We start from the raw sequence: 23,118 nt of genomic DNA, 5'->3' as shown, positions 1-23,118 counted from the left end.
AGGTACTTTTGGATGTCCTGATGTTGTGAAAGATTCTCTGCAAATGCAAGTCTTCATCATTACCATACAAAATACATGATCAAGCTTCCAGACCTGCCCATATTTGTGGAAAATTAGTACACACAAACAAGTTCCTCAAGTAGTTTTTTTTTTGCCGGAAACTTGGCTCCATTGGTTATGAAGAAAATGATGGAGATGGAGGATGAGGAAGTATTTAACATTTTCTCATGTTTTTTATTGGTTCCTTATGATTTCCTCTGCAATAGCCATCACCTAAACCCAATCGTCTTGTTCAATCTGGCAGGCCGTTGAGATGAGCTGTCAATCTACCCCTGGGCCTCTCACTCAAGAAGTATGGTCACTATACTGGTTTAAAAGTGCTTTTGGATATCCTGAGATTCTGCATGTTACCACGTGAAGAATGCAAGAGGATCTTGGAACAGTCTCCTCAATAATATTATTTTACTTGTTCAAGGCAAAAAAAAAGAACCCATATATTTCCTTATAGTTCTGAAGTGATGCAATTTATAGCCCCCTTAATGTATTTAAATTTAGAGATGCAATGAATGAAATTAAAAGAGTGCATTGCATGTGGCAAATCATCGATGGACTAAACTGAAGACACAGGAATATCAGTGCAATTTGAATTCAATATACTCACAGCTTGATTGGTATACCAATAAAGATTGGTCCCTTTCAGCACAAACCAATACTTTTTCCATTTGTTTCTGATAAGGCTCTTGCTGGTTTTCTTCTTATACAGCCACCCCTGGAGATCTGCACAGCCAAGGTCTTTGCATGAAATTCTTCTTCTGCTCATTGTGATTGAGCTTCCTACAAACGTCAAATCTAATTAAGCACTTTGGTGTAGACTTTGAAGCCAGATGCACACTTCTAATTCAGTATTTGCTCAAATATCTTAAAATAAAGATTGACTTCCAAGCCATTATAATTACAGGTGCAGCTACAATCAGGTCTGTTCAACAGAAAGCTTCTATTTCTTGCGATCTAATAAGTTATAAGGAGAGAATAGCACAACAAAGTTACCTTGAGTCTTCCTTCTTGTTGAGTGCAGTGAAACCTATGAAGATAAAACAAATAACGTATCATTTGCTTTTAAAGAGCACAGATGTTTGATGCACTGCTACGCCAGCAGTCAGCTTAGAACTTTTTTTCTGTAATATCTGGCAGCAGCTACTGCTGCAAAACAGAGAGAGAGAGAGAAAAAAATCAATTTTGAGGATTTAAAGGAACATCCTGTGGTCAGGCCTTCACACTGATCTCTCACAATTGGGCTGACTTGGCAAAAGAAGATTCCAAAGCACAGGCATACTTACAGCAGGGCTGCCATTAGCTGTTCCTGAAGATGAGGAAGACTGCAAAGAAAAATAAATTTTAAAATAATTTAGAATATTGTAGGCTCATTTAACACAGCTCTATTTGAACTTGGCTGTGAGCTGAAAACAGGAAGTAAAGCAAGTGAGGTGGGAAACAATTCTGTGGGTTTAGGTATTGTTTTATTTCAAAATGCACTGCATCTTATACCGTCTTTGTTTCCTTTTACAGTCTTAACAATCTTTAAAAAGTTATAAAATGGTTGGCTAAATACAAGTGAAATGTTCCAGTCCTTGCCACTTGAATCATTCGCGATCATCTGACCTTGAAATTCATGTGATTTTAAAGCTACTTTCTCAGAACATTCTGGAGCAGATCCCAGACTGGAGTACGTCTTTGATCACTTCAAAGAATACTTCGCTCTGCCTGCATACAAAACTGGAATCCAAAAATTCTCAACGCACCTTATCAAGTGACTTAGGTACAATAACATTATGTCAACAGATGTGGAAGGAATAACTTGTATTGATATGGTGACATTATGGTTTCATTCAGTCCTTTGACTGAATAATGCTGAATTCAGTGACAAAACTTGTTTTGGGTCAATTTATCACATCTGACTTTAGGGATTTCTGCACTCGGACATGTAAAGCTCATCATTTCTCTATAGCTACAAGTTTTTCCTCATCTATATCATTCCAGTTATCCTGCAGCATTATGGACCTCCCCTATTTGTTGGTTAAACTCCTTCTTTCACAGATTTCCCCACTCAATCTATTAATATTCTTCTCTAATCTACCTCCCAAGCTCACTCTTTACTGTGGCTTTGTTCTTGTCATCAGAAAATGTGGATATATGGCTCTCTCATCTTTTAAGCGACATATATAAATGAAAGACAGAAGGTTCGACATAACTCCTTTTGGATGACCTATAAGAACATTTATATCGTGAAACACAATCTGCTGGAGGAACTCTGGGTCGAGCGGCATCAGTGGAAGAAGGATGGTTGATGTTTTGGAGCTGAAGCTTCCATCAAGACTCCTTCATCAAATCCTGATGAAGGTTCCAGCCCGAAATGTCAACTATTCTTTTTCTCCTACTGATACTGTCTGATCCATTGAGCTCCTCAAGCAGATTGTGTTTAGCTTCAGATTCTAACACCTGCGGTCTCTTGTGCGTCTGGCATTTATATAGTATCTTTCACAATCTCTTGAGGTACTAATAAAATATTTTTTAATAAAGGTAATGCATTACCAAAACTGAGTACAGATAGGTCCATATAGTAATGATCAGACAATCAGTTGAATGATATTGGCTGAGGGATAAACCAAAGTCACAGCACAGAGGTAGTTATTCAGCCATCAAGTCCCTGTCAGCACTCCTCCAAATTTCCAAATTCAAAGTCACCAACCCAAAAGTCTGCAGGTGTTCTGATTGTAGTAAAAACACACAGAAATGTTGGAGAAACTCAGCCGGTCTTGCAGCATCCTTAAGAGGCAAGGACATATTACTGACGTTTTGGGCCTAAGCCCTTCTTCAAGGAATAAACAAACAGGAAGTTGTCAGAATAAAGACAAGGCTGTCTGGGGGAGGGGGTCCAGCCCTACAAAAGGTGTTAATTGGATAATGATAAGTGTAATGATGCAGTGTAACTAGCAATGCCTTACTGTTTGATTAGACTTGGCTGCCAGCAGGGGGCTGAGACACAGAGCAGGACACACAGTATATTGTATCTGTAATGGAGATTTGCAGCCTCATGGCCTGCCTCGTGCTGTTCATATCAGCTTTAAAGCAAAGAACCTTTTCCTTCATCCATATGTTGCCTAAGAACTCACACATACGAATACAAGATGAAACAAGAAGAGGAACATGATCATAGAGTTTGAGATTAGCAGCGAGAGAAGAAGGGGAACAGTGAGAGAAATTCTCACGGAACACTCTTCTAAGAGAGGAGAAGAATTTCTTCAGGCTTGAACATCTCCCAAGCGCTATTGTTATCAGACCTCCTGGTTTGAACCAAGATCTTGCTGGGATGTGAGCAAAGGAAGAAAGTTCACAGACATATAGCAAATAAAGCAGAGGTGTACCTTGCAAGCCTCCAATATCTTAACATGTTGGGATGAGAGAGAGCCAGGACATGTGATGAGTCAACCAAAGCCTTTCACCCAACAAAATCTGTTTAATTTTGATCAGTTAGTAGCAAATTGTACATTGAACATTACTTCCAATTCTTGGAATCAGGAACCAGATATCAGCATCTGTGTGTGGATATCTAATTTCTCCAGGCAGCAAATCAAATTACAAGGCTGTTGTCAAGCACAACAAGAGATTTAATGGCTACAGACACCATGAGCTCACTGCCAGACACCAGGCTTCAAGAAGCTCAACCCTAATGTAAAAACATCAAATGACTCATGCATTGTAGGTTCTAAAGTGATATATTTTCTCATAATTGGAAAAAAACCCACAAAACTTGCATTTGGTTGCAATTATATCAAAATGGAACATATGAAATATCTAAAAATGACTGATCAAAGCAAGTGCCACCCACTCGGGAGCTTTACATTTTATATAAAGTTTGATCTTAACAGCCCAGCAATTAATGTGTACTGCCTTCACAGGCAAGAGGAAGCCACTTCATGGTTGTTATTTCTTTCCAGGACATGATTTCATGCATCATTATCTAAAAAGATTCATCCCACTCCAGCCACTCTCCTCCCACCGGAAAGAAGATTCACGAATGTGAGAAATCGCATCAGATTTAAGGGCAGTTTCTTTTCCACTGTTTTCAGATTACTGAATGAACCTCACACCAGCCATATGTTTGTCTGTGCCAACTGATCTCTTTCTACAACTCTGCATTCTGTGCTATGTTTTACTTGTAGTACTCTGTCACTGGACTGCTCACAAAACAAACTTTCTCACTCCACCTTGGTACATATGACAATAAATTAACTTGATATGTAAAAAAAGAAAAGCTATTCATTCCAGAGACTATTGTCTAATTGCAGGTGTTGTATGAAACTACTTGTGATAATACAGATCTATCACCAATGTACATAGTGTATATAGTTACTGTATCTAGACTGTGCTTACAGCGATTGGCTGAGAGCTAAGCCACGCCTATTGTCTGGGCCTTAAAGGGTTGTGTCCCTAGCCAGGTCGGATCATTCCGGACTGGTCGGCCACCTGTGAATAGCTCCTGTCTTTTGCTAATAAAAGCCTTGGTTTGGATCAACAAGTCTTTGATTCTTTCGACGAGCTCTACACAACTACCACTTTTATTTTCCAAAAATATGCTTCTTTCAGAATAAATTATTTACAAAACAAGAAAACCCATTCAAGACTGTTTACATTCATAGTGTCAGTCATATTGATACATTTTCTCATCAATGTACATCTTACATTATTCTCTCAATATCCCATTACACTGTGGCATCTTGTCATTTCTATTTTACACATCCAGGTCTCCTAATGTTAATCATGGTCAATGTACATTGTGACATATGTTCTCTCAATACCCTATTACCACCACTGTGGCACCTTGTTGTTTCACCCCCCACCCCACCCCGTTGGTTGAGGGGCTTCCCCTCAATCTCAGGCCCTCAGTGCCTGGTAATAGGAGGACTCTAGACTGTGCTCTTTCCTCACAGTGCCCTCTCTTTGGCTGCACCAAGTCTCAGTGCATCCCTCAGCCTGGAATGTGCCAGCTGGCAGCATTCCTGGACTGACATTTCAGTAAGCTGAAAGACCAATAGATTTTGGGCAGACCAAAGAGCGTCTTTCACTGAGTTGATAGTCTTCCAGCAGTTCTGGATGTCAGACTCAGAGTATGTCCTTGGGATCAATCTGTAGATCAGAGAGTCTGCTGTCACACTGCTGCTGGAGATGAACTGTAACAAGGATCTCTGCATCCTTCTCCACACACACCTTGCGAATCTGGATACAGCAAAGAGATGGGCAACGGTCTCCACTCCACCTCAGCTGTCCAGAGGACAACGTGCATGGAGGGTGATGTCCTGGTTGTACAAGAAGGATCTCACTGGGAGGGCTCCTCTCACTGTCAGTCAGGCCAAGACCTGGTGCTTGTTTGTGAGCCCTGGCGATGAGGCATTCCACCAGGTGATCTGTACAGTCTGTTCAGGAAACCATCCCACCAGATCCATCTCTCAGTTTCTACAGGACATTCCATACTGACCACTGCCTGATGGCCTTGTGGTCGAAGGTGTTGTTCTGGAAAAGCTTTTCCACAAAGGAAAAGTTGTGTGGCAAAGTCCAGCTAACTAGGAGAGTGGATGGCACCAGAGCCAGGCCTATATTTCACAACACCTGGGAGAGGTAGAACCTCAGCATATAGCAGCACTTGGTGCCCTCATACTTTGGTTCCACACATAGCCTGATGCAGCCACACATGAAGGTGGTCATCAGGATGGGAGCAATGTTGGGTATGCCTTGCTCCCATTTTCTGGTGACTTGTATATGGCACTTCTTCAGACCTTATCACTTTTGGACCCCTATATGAATTGGAAACTTGCTTTTGTAACTGCCAGGGCAGAGGTATGGGGGTGGAGGTGGAGGTGGGTGGGCCACACCTGCACCATGTACAGCAGTATTGAGAGCATCTCGCAGCTGATGACCAGGTTCTTCCCCATTATTGAGAGGGAGTACCATGCCCACAGACCCAATTTTTGGTGGACCTTTGTGATTGGCTTTGATCAACGCTTGTTGTATGCCTCGGCCCCTCCAAACCAGATCCCCAGCACCTTCACATAGTCAGATCTGACTGTGAAAGAGATGGTGGACAGGTCGAGCCATTTATTGAAGAGCAATGCCTCCCTCTTCTTTGGTTTACCTGGCACCTGATGTGGTCTCAAAATGCCTATATATGCTGGTCATTCTCCAGACCAATCGTGTATCTGAACAGAAGGGAGCAACATTGTCCATACACAAGGAGGCTTTGACCTGAGTGGCTCCACAGTCTGCAATGTCATTCCTCTTATGCCCTCATCTTTCCTGATGGATTCTGCAAAGGGCTCAATGCAGCACACAAATAAGATTGGAGACAGTGAGATCCTTGCCTAACTCCAGACTTGATAGGGAAGCTATCTGTTTCCCACCCACTGATCTGAATAGCACTTGATGTCTGTGTAGAGCAGTTTAATCCAATTTCAGATTTCATCCCCAAAGTCCATTTTGGAGAGCACATCCATCACATATGTGTATGCTATCTGGTCGAAAGCCTATGCCTGGTCTAAGCTGACTGGGCAGATGTTCACCCCCCTATCCTGCACATAGGTGATGGTATTCCTGAGCAGCACAAGGCTGTCAAAGACCTTCCTGCTCAGAACCGTGCAGGTCTAGTCTGGGTGGATCACCAGCACAGGGTAGACTTGACTCTAATAATAATAAGGATTTTGTAGTCAACATTTAACAATGAAATGGGTCTCCTATTCCTGATATCCTCCTTTTCGTTTGACAATGAGAGTAAAGATGCCCTTCCTCATGGAGTCTGACATGCTTCCTGCCAGGAGCGTAGTGTTGTATACTTCCAGCAAGCTCGGGGCCAACCAGTCCCATAGAGTCATGTACAACTCAGTCAGTATGCCATTTCTTCCAGGAGATTTACTCAACCCAAAGGAACAGATGGAACCCATCAGCTCCCCCATGGTAATTGGCTGGTCCAGACATTCCCATTTGCTGATGTCTAAGACCTCTAAGATAGAGGAAAGGAAGTTTTGGGAGGCCATTCTGTCTGTAGCCTTAGTGACATACAGACTAGCATAAAAGGATTTGCCAACCCTCTGCATGCCCATCTGCGAGGATGTGACTGAGCCGTCCTCTTCCTTAAGGCTGTGGATCACAGAGCTCCCTCTGGGAATCTTTTGGAAGGTTACTGCTCCACTCTTTGGACTCTGGATCTGAAGATGATCTTGGGGGTCTCTGAGGGGAGTACAAAGCTAGCTGGCTCTACTATTCTGCTAAATTTGAACACCCTTATTGGGTAGATTTGGAACTGAATTCTGTGCCGAGGTATCCAGTAGCTGCTTTATTGGGAGAAGCTCTTCCTTTTTCACTTTCTAAGATTAGTAGCCATACATTCAGCCCAAAACTTAAACACACATTATAGATTTGGTTTCAATTTCACACTTTCTTTGACTTGAAAAATTTTATTTTATCTAGCATTATTTCTCTTAATTATTTTTTTCAGCCATCTATAATTAATCAATCCTTCTCTTTTTTAAATTATAGTTCCAGAAGCGGGAAGAGTTCTCTCTTCCACACATTGGGTGTAGCCTTTTCTATATTGTTGGCTAGAAGAGATATCTAGAAAAGATATCTTATTTAAATGGAAAGATTCCAATCGATGTACTTTAACTCAATGTTTTCTCAATTATGTCATGAGAAATGAAATTCTTAGTTATTGGTTAAAATGTTTTTCAATTTTTTTTAACATCTCAAAGATATTGCGAGTTTCACGATGAGAAATTTTGGAGTCATACATTTGATACTTATGTTAAATTTGAAGAGACTTAGTGTCCTTTTGTAAATTATTTTCCCTTCTGGACTATATTTAATGTTACTTCCTTTCTCTTTGTTGGTGAAGACCAGACGATTATGTTTTATTAATAAATTCTCAGTATATGCTGTCCAGTCTTTTTCTTTTCTTTTTTTCTTAGATTAGGTGGGGTTTTTATATAATAAAAAGATGGAAAAAAAAGAAAGATTATTTGAAAGAAATAACAACCCTTATACAGCTTCTACTTGTCTGTGTTGATTATCGTGAAAGTAAATGGATTTAATATTACTCAGCATTATTTACACCAATTCCAGGTTCCCTGAAAGCACACAGTGATATTAAGTTACCACCTGGGAGGCTGATCCTCCCATTGTGCTCCGCTGGCTTTCTGATACCATAACTAAAACTAATCACTCGATTTGAAGGGAAAGAAAAAGTTTGAAAACCACTGATTTAATCGTACCTAATTGACTCATTATGTGCACAGTTTCATAACTCCAAAGGAAATGGGGAAATGACAATTTTTCTCAAGCAAAATATTTCAGTAACAATTGTGTCTACAGCAGTGGTTCTCAACCTTCCCTTCCCACTCACCTACCACCTTAAGCAATCCCGTACTAATCACAGAGCACATAAGGCATAGGGATTGCTTAAGGTGGAATGTGAGATAGGGGGGCAGTTTGAAAACGACTGTTTTAAAGCTAACTTGAAACTACATGGGCATTATTAGTGATTACTTAATTCACTACATTGAAATGTTGCAATGAGGAGATTTAAAATCATGTTTATAAATCACCTGGCTAGTCCTCTGAATGACCAGTGACACAACTGCCTAGGTTTTCCATGATAATTGGAGCAAAATCACCACCGTTGGCTCTCACTACCCCATGTAAATGATGACAACGTTGTGATTTCCATGCATATGTACAACATAAATGTAAATGTGGAAACCCACAACCTGGTTTGTGTCACTGTTTTTCTAATTAAGAATTGGCTGAAATTTGACATGCATGCTTTATGGAGTTCACTTTGGAAGCTGGGCTAATCTGCTGAGAACAAGTTGGAAAATAGTTCCAAGAACTTTTATAAATCTTTTTTTTATATCATTTAAATGCTTTTATTTTTGTTTTATAGGCTTACAATATGTTAAATTAATTTTTAGATCATTCTTAGTTATTGGTTAAAATGTTTTTCAATGTTTTTTTAACATCTCAAAGATATTGCGAGTTTCAAAAATAGTAAGACTGATAATTCTGGATTTACGACCGAGACTCTTACACCACTGAGAATTTTCCCCAGGGTTACCACATATCCCTGCTGGGAGGATCTCCAAAGGTAATGTTGTGAGGTGACAGGCTCCCCTGGTGCCTCAAATAGTCCTCACACTAATGAATTTCCTCGCTACTATTTAGTGCTATTAATACAAAATTAAATAAAATCAAAATGCAACTGGATATGCAAAGTTAAGAGTGACTGACCTGTCGGGGAGAGAGAGAGAGAGAGAGAGAGAGAGAGAGAGATCCAGAAGAGCGAATTAGAATGCTGGTTTCAGAACTGACTAGAGAGAACAAGGTTGGAGTAGCAGTAGTATTCATTACTGGGGACATCAAAGATTCTCTGACCTACACATCCTTCTGTGAATACCCACCCCATCCTTGACTTCCCTTCCTTGCCATCTCAAGTTTTCTTTAGTGCCTGGGAGGAGGCATGTGAAATCTCTTAAATTAATGATTCTGACACATAGCCACAAGCAACAATACTCAATTAGTGGGCATAATCTTGATGAGAAATGCATTATCATTTGGAGATGATTGGATGTCCTGTAATTAAAGCTTTAAAGATATTTCCAAGTGAAGTTGCCAAACTTTTTTCAAATGCGACAGCTTTTCCCATCTCATCTGCTCCCTGCAGAAAGCATTCCATACTCAAAGTAACTTTGTATGAAAATATTTTCCTTACCATCCTTCCATATAACTGGGGACAAATGTAATTTGATGTCTTCTTGTCAAAATTCGCTCAGTCAAAATTATTTCTTCCAAAGAAAACGTAGTTGATGCAGATCACCAAGGTATCTCCACCACTAATGCTGGCCAGCCAAAGTGAAAGAGCATTGGAGAAATCCATTTATCTCCAAGGCTGCAATGCAGCAATTTCAGGTGGCAAATAATTGAGAGTTAAGCTGAGAAAAAGGGTACATCACAATACACCAAGAAACGCCAGAACAAAGCCATTGTGCTACAATCATCCACAACTCAACTAAAAAAGTGCAACATAATTGAGCTGTCATTAGTCAGCTGCAAGGCAGGATACTTAAAAAAAAAGAAAATTTGTCATTCAGAGTCACAGATAAAAAAAAGATAGATTTTCCCATCAATTATCAAGACTAAGGACTGTCAACTGCTAACTTACCCAACAAACAAGTTTATCTGAGACCCTCCTGCTGATATTCAGACAACATGATTTTTGCTGTGAGAGCTGTAATTTTCTTTTACTTGCAGCAGTTTCTGCAGAAAAAGTAATTTTTATCAGGTTTACACTCTTCCTCTTTTTACATTTCCGAGTGGTGCAATCTATTAGACAGGCAGGGTTTTCAAAGTAAACACAGGGTGCTAAAGGGAGATACGCAAGTTCAAAACAAAACAAGCATTGAGAAAAATAATAGAAATAACATACCAAGTCCTTCAAGTCTCTGACCCTCTTGGTTAATGACACTCTGTCAAGATGTACAGGAAGTTTTAGGTCATCTGGTCAGTGCTACAAATAATTTGAGCTGAAAGGAGCGTACAAGATCGTCATCAGTGTCTAAAATGCTTTCCTGTAACTGCTAAGCAAGTAATCCATTTAAAAATTGATCCATTTCATCTCTCAAAACAACCCAAGTGGTATAAAATTATTTCAGTTTAACACATTTTTTTTTGAGTAAAGTCTCTCTCACCCCTTGCAGCTACATTCAATAGAGTGCACTCTGGGCAAACATACTGCGATTCAGCGCAGGAGGAAGTTATGACATGCATCCAGTTCACACAATTGTGGGTTTAAGATCTAGTGTGAAACGCAGCAAATGTTGCCAGCCAACTACAGGATGAGTCATGTTGGCCAAATCAGCTTGGCAAAATAAAATCTCACAACTTCAAGCATCTATGTAAGTATCTACAAGAGGACAAGCACTGAAGATCACTGAGTACTTACTGCATGACCTCTGACAGTGATACTTGTTTTGAGCTTGGAGCCGACAAGGAGATGACTCCCACACCAATTACTATAAGCACTTCTCACCCAATGTCACTGGGGTTCAAGTAAGGGCAGCCTTCCAATGGATGAAACCATGGAAAGCCAAAGGCCCAAATGGGGTCCTGGATGTGTCCTGAGAGGCTGGTCATGCTCACATCAGTTCTAGCCTCCCAGCTCGGCTTGAACCACTTCATTTTACCTCCCAGCTAAACAGATCCATGGCAGACATTGTCTCCCGAGCTCTCCTTTCAGTGCTGGAACACCTGGACTCCATGGACATCTATGTTACTCCACTGTCTGTAGCCTACAGCGCTAATTTCAATTCCACAGTCCCCAGCAAACTTATTCCCAAACTTTAGGATCTAGACCTCAGTCCCCCTTCTGTAACTGGATTCTTGACTACTTAACAGACCACGATCAATGTTCCAGGATTCCCTGGAGCCTTCAGGAATCACATGGATCCTGCTGTGAACAAATGGAGAGAAAAATCACCTGGATAATGAATGTCCATTATCTATGAATCTTTTTTCCAATAGTAACTGATAAGTCTGGATTGTATAACATATGGACAAAATTGTATGCGTGTGTGCATGTGTTCATACTATATGTACATACATGTGTGTGTGCATGTGTTCATACTATATGTACATACATGTGTGTGTGCATGTGTTCATACTATATGTACATACATGTGTGTGTGCATGTGTTCATACTATATGTACATACATGTGTGTATGCACTGATTCAGTCAGGGTTTTGCAGCCGATGCACTTTTATTTTTGTCAATTAGAAACCCACTCCTACAGAATTGACCTACACTGATCCCCATTTGATCCTTTTTCCCCATATAAACTTACCATGTCACCTCCTTATGCCTACTGGCAAGTGAATGATGCTGTTTATAAAACTATCTCAATGTAACAGGTGTTTTAAATACAATCTTGGTCAGCGATGTATAGGAAAGAAGCAATCAGAATCTATCCACTTGTTTCTGGGAAGGAAGCATTATATTGGTAAAATGCATCATATGCCCACTATACCCTTCAAACCCTTAACTCTGGAAACATATCAAATGCCCTTTGAAATGCAATATTTGCATTTCCTAAGAATCTTTCATATGTCACAAATAACTTTACCCAAATGGATTACTCTTCAAATTCAATCGCTAAAAGATTGGGGAAGCCTTCACTTCAGATTTCATCCAAATGGAGACATTTCATGCAGTACAACAGCATGCCGTTCTTCATCCTAGTACTATCAGTATACTTTGTTACTGAAGGTTGAGAATTTAAATCCATCTGGCATGGATTTAATTATATACAGAAATCATTGCTTCCGACCAATTTCCTACTTGTCTGTGGCAAAAGGAAACTTGAATCCCGTTCTATTCAGATTAGAGTGATTAGAGGTGGTATCCCAGGCGAGTCTGCCCCTAACAGTGAGTCCCATTGGAGGGTAGTGTGAAATGCAGGGTGAAGAGGGGTGTAATGAGTGGTTCCAGGCTCTTCGGCATGCGTCAGATCCTGGATAGGTACAGTGTCCTCGTGGCCGTCAGGGTACCTTACAAAGGCATACTGAGGGTTTGGATGAATGAGGTACACCTCTTCGACCAATGGTTGCCTCCTGAGCAGGACCAGAACTGGTGTCGCCAACCATGGGGGAAATCGGGGAACCATTCGCCGACTTCCTAGGGAAGGCAAACATGCGTTCGTGTGGGGTGGTGTTTGTGGCGGTACAAAGGAGCGAGCGGATGGCATGCAATGTCACTGGCAGATCTCTGGACTTCAGGGCCAGGAGCACAGCCTTGCAAATGGTGGTGTTCTCCCATTCCACCTGTCTATTACCTCTGGGGTTATAACTGGTGGTCCTACTGGTGGCTATGCCTCTGGCAAGAAAGTACTGCTGCAGCTCCTCATTTATGAATGAGGAACCCTGATCACTGTGGATTTAATGGGGTATCCGAACAGAGTGAAGATACTGCGTAGTGCCTTAATCACTGTGGCGGAGGTTATATCTGGACAGGGCAGACAAAAGGGAACTGAGAGTATTCGTCAATAACGTTCAGGAAATAAAAGTTCCAGTTTGACCAGGGAAGGGGGCCCTTGAAATCAACGTTCAGTCATTCAAATGGGTGAGTGGCCTGAATGACGTTTGTCTTGTCAGGTCTGTAGAACTGCGGCTTGCATTCTGCACAGACCCGACAGCTTCTGGTCATGGACCTGACATCCTCGATGGAGTATGAAAGGTTCCAAGTTTTGATAAAGTGGAACAGTCTCGTAACTCCGGGGTGGCAGAAGAAATCGTGTAGGGCTTGGAGATGGTTGAGATGCGCACTGGTGCATGTCCCCAGGATAGAGCATCAGGCAGATCGCTGAGTTTACCTGGCCAGTACAAGATATCATAATTATAGGTGGAGAGCTCAATTCTCCACCTGAGGATCTTGTAATTCTTGATTTTACCCCACCGCTTCATGTTGAACATGAAGGCGATGGCATGCTGGTCGGTCAGCAGGGTAAATCGTTTCCCAACCAGGTAGTGACGGCAGTGGCACACCGCCTCAACTATCGCCTGCGCCTCCTTCTCAACCGAGGAGTGGCATGTCTCAGGGCCGTGGAGGGTACGGGAAAAAAAGGCTACTGGCCTGCCTGCCTGGTTTAGCGCGGTCGGAAACATTGCTCTCCACCTGAAAAAGGGATGGATTCGTCCACAGCATGCATTGTGGCTTTAGCGATGTCCTCCCGGATCTGATGAAAAGCAGCCTGGGCCTTTGCCGATAATGGGAACATTGTGGACCTAATGAGGGGGTCGGCCTTATCAGCGTAGTTGGGCACCCATTGCACATAGTAGGAGAACAGCCCCAGGCACCTCTTCATTGCTTTCAGGGTGTTCGGGACTGGGAGATCCATTACGGGCTGCATGCAGTCGGGGTCTGAGGCAATGATACCATGTGCCATGACGCATCCTAGGAGAGCCAGGTGATTGGTATTAAAGACACACTTGTCTTCATTGTGTGTAAGATTGAGGGACTTTGCAGTCTGCAGAAATTTAGCTGGGTTAGCGTCGTGGTCCTGCTGATCATGGCTGCAGATGATGACATTATCGAGGTAGGGGAAGGTCGCTGCCAGATTGTGCTCCTCCACTGTCCTGTCCATTCCCTCTGGAATGCGGAGACACCGTTGGTGACACCAAAGGGAACCCGGAGAAAATGAAAAAGTTCCCCATCAGCCTCAAAACCTGTATAAATTCGGTTACTGGGGCAGAGAGGAAGTAGGTGATAGGCCGACCTAAGGTCAATGGTCAAGAATACACGATATTGTGTGACCTTATTGACCATGTTGGCCATCCGTGGCTTGTTTCTACCCCTGATCACTAGAACCTGGGCTCTCCAGGGGCTGGTACTCGTGGCGATGATCCCCTCAGCCCGGATAAACACTATGTCCTCGCCGCCTGCTCTTGGTAGCAATGGGTTGACAATCCGGGGTGAAGTTTGCAAATAGCGATGGAGGGGATACCCGAAGGGTGGTGAGGCTGCAGGCCCGTGCTGGGGACTGGAGGTGGGGGGAGGGATCTGCAAGTAGTAGGTTGCTCACTGTGAGGGGTGCCTGGGGGCTTCCGAATGCCATCATCATGCTTTGAAAGTCCAAGCCCAAGAGGATCAGCTCACAGAGTTGGGGCATAACAAGTAGTGAGTAATTATTGTAACGCTCATCCCCCACCATCAGAGATGCAACACAATACCCCTCGATGTCAGTTTGGTGGTCCTTGATATCAACCCAATCATTGGGGCCAGACTGGGAGTGAGAGTCTGCGGGCAACATCCGGGTGAATAAAACTCTCCATGCTGCCGCTGTCAAATAGGCAGTTTATTTTATGTCCATTCACCTCGATCTGCATCATTGAGCGGGTGATTGGATGAGGGCTGGTTTGGTTCAGCATTACAGATGCCAGGATCAGTATGTTGTCTTTGTCGTCGGTGTGGAGGCTCGATGCACAAAATGGCGGCCTCCATTTTAACCATGCGGTCATGGCTGCCGAGGTTGAGGAAGAAGGCGGAGGTGGCATCGACAGAGTGGGCTGCGCCTGCACAGACCATGCAGAAGACGGGGGCTGTGGTAAGTAAGATGACACCCTTCTCTGTGCATCTGTATCAGAAGTAGGGGTGGGATCTGCCCGTCAACCTCTGCTTTGAGCAGAGGTTTTAGCTAGACACATCCACAGATAGTGTCCCCTCTTTCCGCAGTCTGAGCAACTTGCGCCCCTCGCAGACAAAGTTGTGGGTGCTTCACCTGCCGGCAGAAAAATCACAGTGCATTTGGTCACCACCGCTGCCATCATCAGGTCGCCCAACCCTGATGCCTTCTCCCAAGATGGTGGCATTTTTGGCGCACAACTGGAGGGCCTGCTTTTGCCCATGATCGATTTTGCATGGTGCTGGGCCAATTCTGGAGTCCTGATTAACTGTATGGCTCGCTTCAGTGGCAACTGCTCTTCTTCCAGAAGATGCTGCCGAATGTAATCGGACCTCAATCCTGACACGCAGGCATCCCGGACTAGGTCTTCGATGCAGTGGGCCACCGGTACAGGAGCTGTTGAACTACCCCCACAGTCTTTCCCCAGCACGAGGAGGGCACGAATAAATTCTTCGGCCGACTCACCAGGTTGTTGCTTGCGGGAAGCCAGGAGATATCATGAGTAGACATCATTGATCCTCAGTTTATAGAGGGCCTGGAGCTCAGTCTCCGTCTCATTGTACGTGGCACAGCCCCTGATTGCCTGGAATGCTCACTGGCCGACTCTTGCTTGCAGTATCTTGAACTTCTTTTCGTCAGAGTCCACCAGGTCAGCAGCAGCCTTGAGGAAATTACCAAAGCAGCTTATCTACTGCTCAGAGTTCAGACGCTCCTGGGAGTTGGGAGTCAACTTCCAGTCATTCGGGGCACAGTGGTTTCTCCATTACTGGAGAGATAATTTCTATGAATTAAATTGTAGGGCACTACCCGTAACCACAGAGACAAGCTGAGGAAACGATAGGCTTTAATACACAGAAGAATCTTGCTGGCCCGAATCCCAGGATAGGAATGGTGGCAAGGGAAAGGTGGCTCAACCTTTATGGCCCAGGTCCATGGGGGAGGAGTTCTAGGGTATGAGTCATCCGTGGATGGGCCAGCTCCATATATACAACCGACAATGATAACTATAGACAATGGAGGAAACATATCACCACACTCTTGCCTTGCCTCCAATAAGTTAGTCAACCTGACTGGCAGAACTGTTTCAGAAATGATATAGAATTAATTCATATTTGCTATAGAAATGACCATTTGATTGTCTTAACTATATTTTTTTCATTTTGAATGATATAGCATGGTTAAAAAGCTCTTTGGACCTCTGATACCCATGCCACCCAATTAACCGACCAACCCTGTACATTTTGGAGAGCAGGAGGAAACTGGAGCACTTGGAGAAAGCCCACTTAGGATGCAAGTAATGGAGAAAACTCAAGAATTCCCTACAGATAGCGTCAGATTGGAACCAGGCTTGCTGATGCTGTGATTCCACTGACCGCTACATTAACCAGCTGATGATTTAATAATAAACTTATTAAATCTGTTTCTTTTAATTTTTGCTATCTTTTCTAGCCTTTCATTCTGGGACAGTCTTTAAGTTCCACTCTCAAGGATTTTGAGTTTTTGGCAAGGCAAACCACTCAGATACATTAATTCACGAACAAAAAAAACAAAACAAATCCACCTACATTTAATCTGTAAAGGAAGATATTGCATTAAAATTTATTTCACTTTTAAACTATTCAGTATATTTATAAAATTAAAAAAATGTGAATGGAGCATGATATAAAAGGTGTGAGACTACATTTTAATCTCTCTATACCATGGAGTCATGTTTCACACTGCATGTAATGTAATAGGTTTGAGAATGCATGCAGCTTTGAGAGCTGTTAAATATTGTGTTTCGTTTAAGAGGGCCAGCTATTAGGTGAGAAATCTTATTGAACCAATTCATACTTGTCACAGATAACTTGGGTGCTCCTGCAGCTATTGCAATGCTATCTATGTGTCAGATTCCTTGAAATGGCTCTTAGCAGACTTCTAGGTGGGTTACTAATATTGACTCTGGACCCCTCTCCATCAGAGTGGGAGGAAACTGGGGCTCTTGGAGAGAGTGAAATGGTTTCTCGGTGCGGCTATTAATCGATCCCCCACTATTTTTGTTCCTGAAATGTAACTAACAAATTTAAGCTTCACTGAAAGTGATCTTAATGTTACATTTGGAACATACTGAAACGAGGTCACTTTGAACAATTCCAGATTTCAAATGCTGGTACTCTCTCTTCTGGGCCAGAAACGTTGGCAAAACACCCATTTTGAAAATGGCCCTGCCACTTGGAGTTTGTCGTATTTTTTCCACCTATGGTGCAGATCTGTTTGCTACCATAAAGCACAAGTGTTTGTAAAAGCACACACACAGCACAGTTACTAATAGATTTCAAGGCCCAATGGAATTACTTCATAAATTTGAGCTCTGTCTAAAATCTTGGACTTTCTCTTGGAATGGCATTAGGAGTTCTGGACATTTAAAAGGGCACTGTGCAAAAGTTGCTGGCTATGCATAGCAAGTCCATCAGCACCTAAACAGTAAAACAACTTAATATTCGGGGTGGGCAACTTGGAGGTATATTAAAAAAAAAAGTAAAACATGAAAGTCTGCAGACACTATGGTTGAAGTTAAAACACGATGCTGGAGAAACTCAGCTGGTCAAGCATGTACTTTATATACCAAAGATAAAGATGCAGAACCAACGTTACGGACTTGAGCCTGATGCACAACCAATTAACCAAGTAGTAGTGATTAATAGGCTTTAATCACCATAAATCATCAGCACATCTCACATGTTGCTGGCCCAATTCCAAGGCAGATCCTGAGGGAGGGGTTTGGGCATAACAGCCTTTATGGGGATTCTGAAGGGAGGAGTCACAGGTACAGGGCTAGGCCAGCCCATATGGTACATTCGTAAAGACAGTGCTAACAGCTATACAGTGGTTCGACAACAGAGCCCTTCATCAAGGTATGGAAGGTATTGTCATTGCAATAATTGCAACAATAACAAAAGAGAAAGCAGATAATGTTCTTCGATCAAATAGAGTCATACAACACATTGGTGGGCCCTTCAGGCTCTGAGCCTATGCTACCATTGTCATATGTAAACATATCACATCTACCAGCTCTGGATCCATAGTCTAAGTGCTAGAAAAAAATCATAACTCAAAACAGACATAATGCCCTAGTAATGGATTGTCTAAGAATGGGAAAGAGGAGTGAATTTCAGGATGCTATACTACAATTCTCCGAAAACAAATTAAACCTGCACTGAAATGAAAAGTGAACAAAGAAAGGGAGCAGGAAGTAAGTGAAGGAAATCCTTCTGGCTCGAAGGATGAATTCTTTAGACAGCACGGTTGGTGTAGCGGTTAGCGCAACACTGCTACAGCACCAGCGATCGGGATTGGGGTTCGAATCCTGTCTGTAAGGAGTTTGTACCTTCTCCTCATGTCTGCATGAGTTTTCACCAGGGGTTCCAGTTTCGTTGCACTGTTCGAAAAATACCGGAGTGTAATTGGGTGGCACAGGTTCATGGGCCGAAATGGCCTGTTACTGTGCTGTATGTCTAAATTTAAAAAAAATTAAATTAAAAAATTTTTAAATTTGAAATTTAAAAGTAACTCATTGCTATAGGTTACTGAGATCACTGTGCATACAGAGTTCCAGGGCATTGAGAAGATGACAAAGTATCGTCTATTTCTTGTTTCCACTGAAAATGATTTGAATAGCTTAGAGACAGGAAAGTCAGAGTGAAAAATGACGTTTTAATTCCTACATGTAGTCATGACACAGACACTCTGCAAAGCTGCCTCTCAATGTACTCGTCTCATGTAGAGAAATCCAATGATAAATCTTTGAAATACTATCAAACTTTGCACCATAAACCTTAATCATGTCTTAATCGTAAAAAAAACACTCTTGTGATCTCTCCTCATCATTGATCCCAGGATAAAAATAGAGAGGAAGACATTAAGTAGTACCCCTTTCAAACTTCAGATGGTCCAACTATTTAATCAAAATAATGATCATTTTCAAAAGTAGATTTTGGTGTATTTTGACTAGTGCTACCAAACCCTCTCAACAAAGGAGGAAATGGCTTTACTTTACAGGGTTTTAAATCATTATAAAGAAATTACCTTTCTCTCCAGTGTTTGCAATGTCACCTCACATTGCTGCAGGACACATCTCAAAATCACTATAAATTTAAAGATTACTAATTACTGAAGATTACTAAAAGCTTTTTTCTTTCTTTTTCAATCTTTTTCTTGATTTTATAATGATAAAACATGCAAACACATCGGGTATATGGGACACATAATAAATACAGAAAGTTACGTAACATTTTATACAAAGCTATTTATAATCCATACCCATATCACTAATCACTTCTTTTCTTTGGCTTGGCTTCGCGGACGAAGATTTATGGAGGGGGTAAAAGTCCACGTCAGCTGCAGGCTCGTTTGTGGCTGACAATTCCGATGCGGGACAGGCAGACACGGTTGCAGCGGCTGCAGGGGAAAATTGGTTGGTTGGGGTTGGGTTTTTCCTCCTTTGCCCTTTGTCAGTGAGGTGGGCTCTGCGGTCTTCTTCATAGGAGGTTGCTGCCCGCCAAACTGTGAGGCGCCAAGATGCACGGTTTGAGGCGATATCAGCCCACTGGCGGTGGTCAATGTGGCAGGCACCAAGAGATTTCTTTAGGCAGTCCTTGTACCTTTTCTTTGGTGCACCTCTGTCACGGTGGCCAGTGGAGAGCTCGCCATATAACACGATCTTGGGAAGGCGATGGTCCTCCATTCTGGAGACGTGACCCACCCAGCGCAGCTGGATCTTCAGCAGCGTGGACTCGATGCTGTCGACCTCTGCCATCGCGAGTACTTCGACGTTAGGGATGAAAGCGCTCCAATGGATGTTGAGGATGGAGCGGAGACAACGCTGGTGGAAGCGTTCTAGGAGTCGTAGGTGATGCCCATGATTCAGAGCCGAACAGGAGTGTGGGTATGACAACGGCTCTGTATACGCTTATCTTTGTGAGGTTTTTCAGTTGGTTGTTTTTCCAGACTCTTTTGTGTAGTCTTCCAAAGGCGCTATTTGCCTTGGCGAGTCTGTTGTCTATCTCATTGTCGATCCTTGCATCTGATGAAATGGTGCAGCCGAGATAGGTAAACTGGTTGACCGTTTTGAATTTTGTGTGCCCGATGGAGATGTGGGGGGGCTGGTAGTCATGGTGGGGAGCTGGCTGATGGAGGACCTCAGTTTTCTTCAGGCTGACTTCCAGGCCAAACATTTTGGCAGTTTCCGCAAAACAGGACGTCAAGCGCTGAAGAGCTGGCTCTGAATGGGCAACTAAAGCGGCATCGTCTGCAAAGAGTAGTTCACGGACAAGTTTCTCTTGTGTCTTGGTGTGAGCTTGCAGGCGCCTCAGATTGAAGAGACTGCCATCCGTGCGGTACCGGATGTAAACAGCGTCTTCATTGTTGGGGTCTTTCATGGCTTGGTTCAGCTTCATGCTGAAGAAGATTGAAAAGAGGGTTGGTGCGAGAACACAGCCTTGCTTCACGCCATTGTTAATGGAGAAGGGTTCAGAGAGCTCATTGCTGTATCTGACCCGACCTTGTTGGTTTTCGTGCAGTTGGATAATCATGTTGAGGAACTTTGGGGGACATCCGATGCGCTCTAGTATTTGCCAAAGCCCTTTCCTGCTCACGGTGTCAAAGGCTTTGGTGAGGTCAACAAAGGTGATGTAGAGTCCTTTGTTTTGTTCTCTGCACTTTTCTTGGAGCTGTCTGAGGGCAAGGACCATGTCAGTAGTTCCTCTGTTTGCGCGAAAGCCGCACTGTGATTCTGGGAGAATATTCTCGGCGACACTAGGTATTATTCTATTTAGTAGAATCCTAGCGAAGATTTTGCCTGCAATGGAGAGCAGCGTGATTCCCCTGTAGTTTGAGCAGTCTGATTTCTCGCCTTTGTTTTTGTACAGGGTGATGATAGTGGCATCACGAAGATCCTGAGGCAGCTTTCCTTGGTCCCAACAAAGCTTGAAAAACTCATGCAGTTTGGCATGCAGAGTTTTGCCGCCAGCCTTCCAGACCTCTGGGGGGGATTCCATCCATACCTGCTGCTTTGCCACTTTTCAGTTGTTCGATTGCCTTATATGTCTCATCCAGGGTGAGGACCTCATCCAGCTCTAGCCTTAGGGGCTGTTGAGGGAGCTGGAGCAGGGCGGAATCTTGGACTGAGCGGTTGGCACTGAAAAGAGATTGGAAGTGTTCTGACCATTGGTTGAGGATGGAGATCTTGTCGCTGAGGAGGACTTTGCCGTCTGAGCTGCGCAGCGGGCTTTGGACTTGGGGTGAGGGGCCGTACACAGCCTTTAGAGCCTCGTAGAAACCCCTGAAGTCGCCAATGTCCGCGCTGAGCTGGGTTCATTTGGCGAGGCTAGTCCACCACTCATTTTGGATCTCCCGGAGTTTGCGCTGAAGATGGCTGCATGCGCGACGGAAGGCTTGTTTCTAATCACTTCTAAACACTGAATTAATAACATGAAATATTTAATTATAATATATATATTTATCCTCACTATCTAGACCAGAGTTGTATGGCGAGATTAATACTCTGCTAAGATTACTAAAATCTGAGAGCAGCAACAACATTGAAGCTTGAATAGTCAGGGACAGCACTGTTAATCTGACGCAGTGGTTCTCAACCTTTCTCTTTCCACTACATAGTTTTCCCTACGCCATAGGTGCTCGATGATTAATAAAGTGGTATGTGAGTGGAAAGAAAAAGGTCGAGAACCACTGATCTAAGGTCTCCTCCTGGTGGTTGAAACACAGTGCATATTCATCTCAACATCTGTTAAAATAATTTTCCAAATTTACTGTTAATTTTTGGTGCTAATGACATTAAAAATAATTGATCATATATTAAAATCATTCCCTGTTAGCTTTGATAAATTGTCTTAATTCATTTAGTTTTCAGCAATATCAAGGCAATGAGGTATGAGTAAGAAATACTGACTTTGTCAGCTCAGATTCGAAACAATAAATAAAAAAAATAACAGATGGAGCAATGAAGCAGTTAACTTTAACCTTTTTTCCATCTGGAAAACACCTGGGCTGCCAGGCCCTCACAAGAGCCACAACCTATTGACCTTAATGAGTGGCTGGGATCAAGGCCTGAGTAGCTGAAACATGTTTAGGATCAGGATCAGGAATGAGAGCAGGTGGAAGGGTGGAAGGCAAGGAGAAAGGCAGTAGGGGTGGAGGGTTTCTTGGTTGGGGGGGGTTCAGATTGTGGTGGCAAGAGAGAGAGAGCAAAGGTGAGGTAAAGAGAGAAAGGTCTTGGTGGCACCATCTTCCTTTTTATGAAAGGAGTTTTGTTGGAATCTAGGGGTTAAAACATCATGGAATATATGACTATTTAACAATCTTATATTTACTTCATGTTTACAATATATATGACTATGTAACAATATTATATTTACTTCATGGTTAAGGGAAGAGAGTATTGTAATTAAGTGGCAATCACAGCATGGAGCAAAGTTGGCCAAAATACAAGGGAGAGGAAATGGATGAAACGATTTAGGAGGAATGCTCAAACTGAAGGAGGTGTTGAGTAGCACAGGAGACACAGGGCAGACCAGAACAAAGAGTATCCTGTAAGAAACAAAGGGAATGGAAAGCCAGTCTAGGAAGAAGATTAAGGCATGAGGAGGTGTTAAGGAGAACAGAAGAAATTGGCCAGACAGGAACAGAACGATGATTGGAAATATCTGGGGTAGGAATTGATTTCTGTTCAAAACAATAGGATGGTCTGATTTTGAGGATTTAAGATAAGAGGTCTACACCCCAGATAAACTGTAGAATAGGAAATTGATGGATATACTTTATGTAAAAAATCTAGCAAAGGAAGCCAAC

At 42.7% G+C, this 23,118-nt stretch overlaps 1 protein-coding gene across 7 annotated transcripts in view; it reads right to left on the bottom strand.

The window, feature by feature from the left end:
• Window positions 1-23,118, bottom strand: part of ipcef1 (interaction protein for cytohesin exchange factors 1) — a 77,763-nt gene that overhangs the window by 46,287 nt on the left and 8,358 nt on the right. For 2 of the 7 annotated variants that reach the window (XM_069931604.1, XM_069931606.1), the window contains exons 2-5: window positions 10,526-10,622; window positions 1,338-1,376; window positions 1,048-1,081; window positions 662-834 (exon numbers count right to left, since the gene is read on the bottom strand). In XM_069931604.1, the coding sequence (XP_069787705.1) occupies window positions 662-820 (159 nt within the window). In that variant the 5' untranslated portion in view covers window positions 821-834; window positions 1,048-1,081; window positions 1,338-1,376; window positions 10,526-10,622. Of the gene's footprint in view, window positions 1-661; window positions 835-1,047; window positions 1,082-1,337; window positions 1,377-9,811; window positions 10,115-10,261; window positions 10,357-10,525; window positions 10,876-23,118 lie in introns of those variants that run through there. The other 5 variants (XM_069931605.1, XM_069931607.1, XM_069931603.1 and 2 more) reach the window with 5 other exon arrangements.

This window comes from Narcine bancroftii, chromosome 4 (assembly GCF_036971445.1).
Source record: "Narcine bancroftii isolate sNarBan1 chromosome 4, sNarBan1.hap1, whole genome shotgun sequence".
In the NCBI taxonomy this organism is placed as follows: Eukaryota; Metazoa; Chordata; class Chondrichthyes; order Torpediniformes; family Narcinidae; genus Narcine; species Narcine bancroftii.
This window is presented reverse-complemented; position numbering and strand designations above follow the sequence as displayed.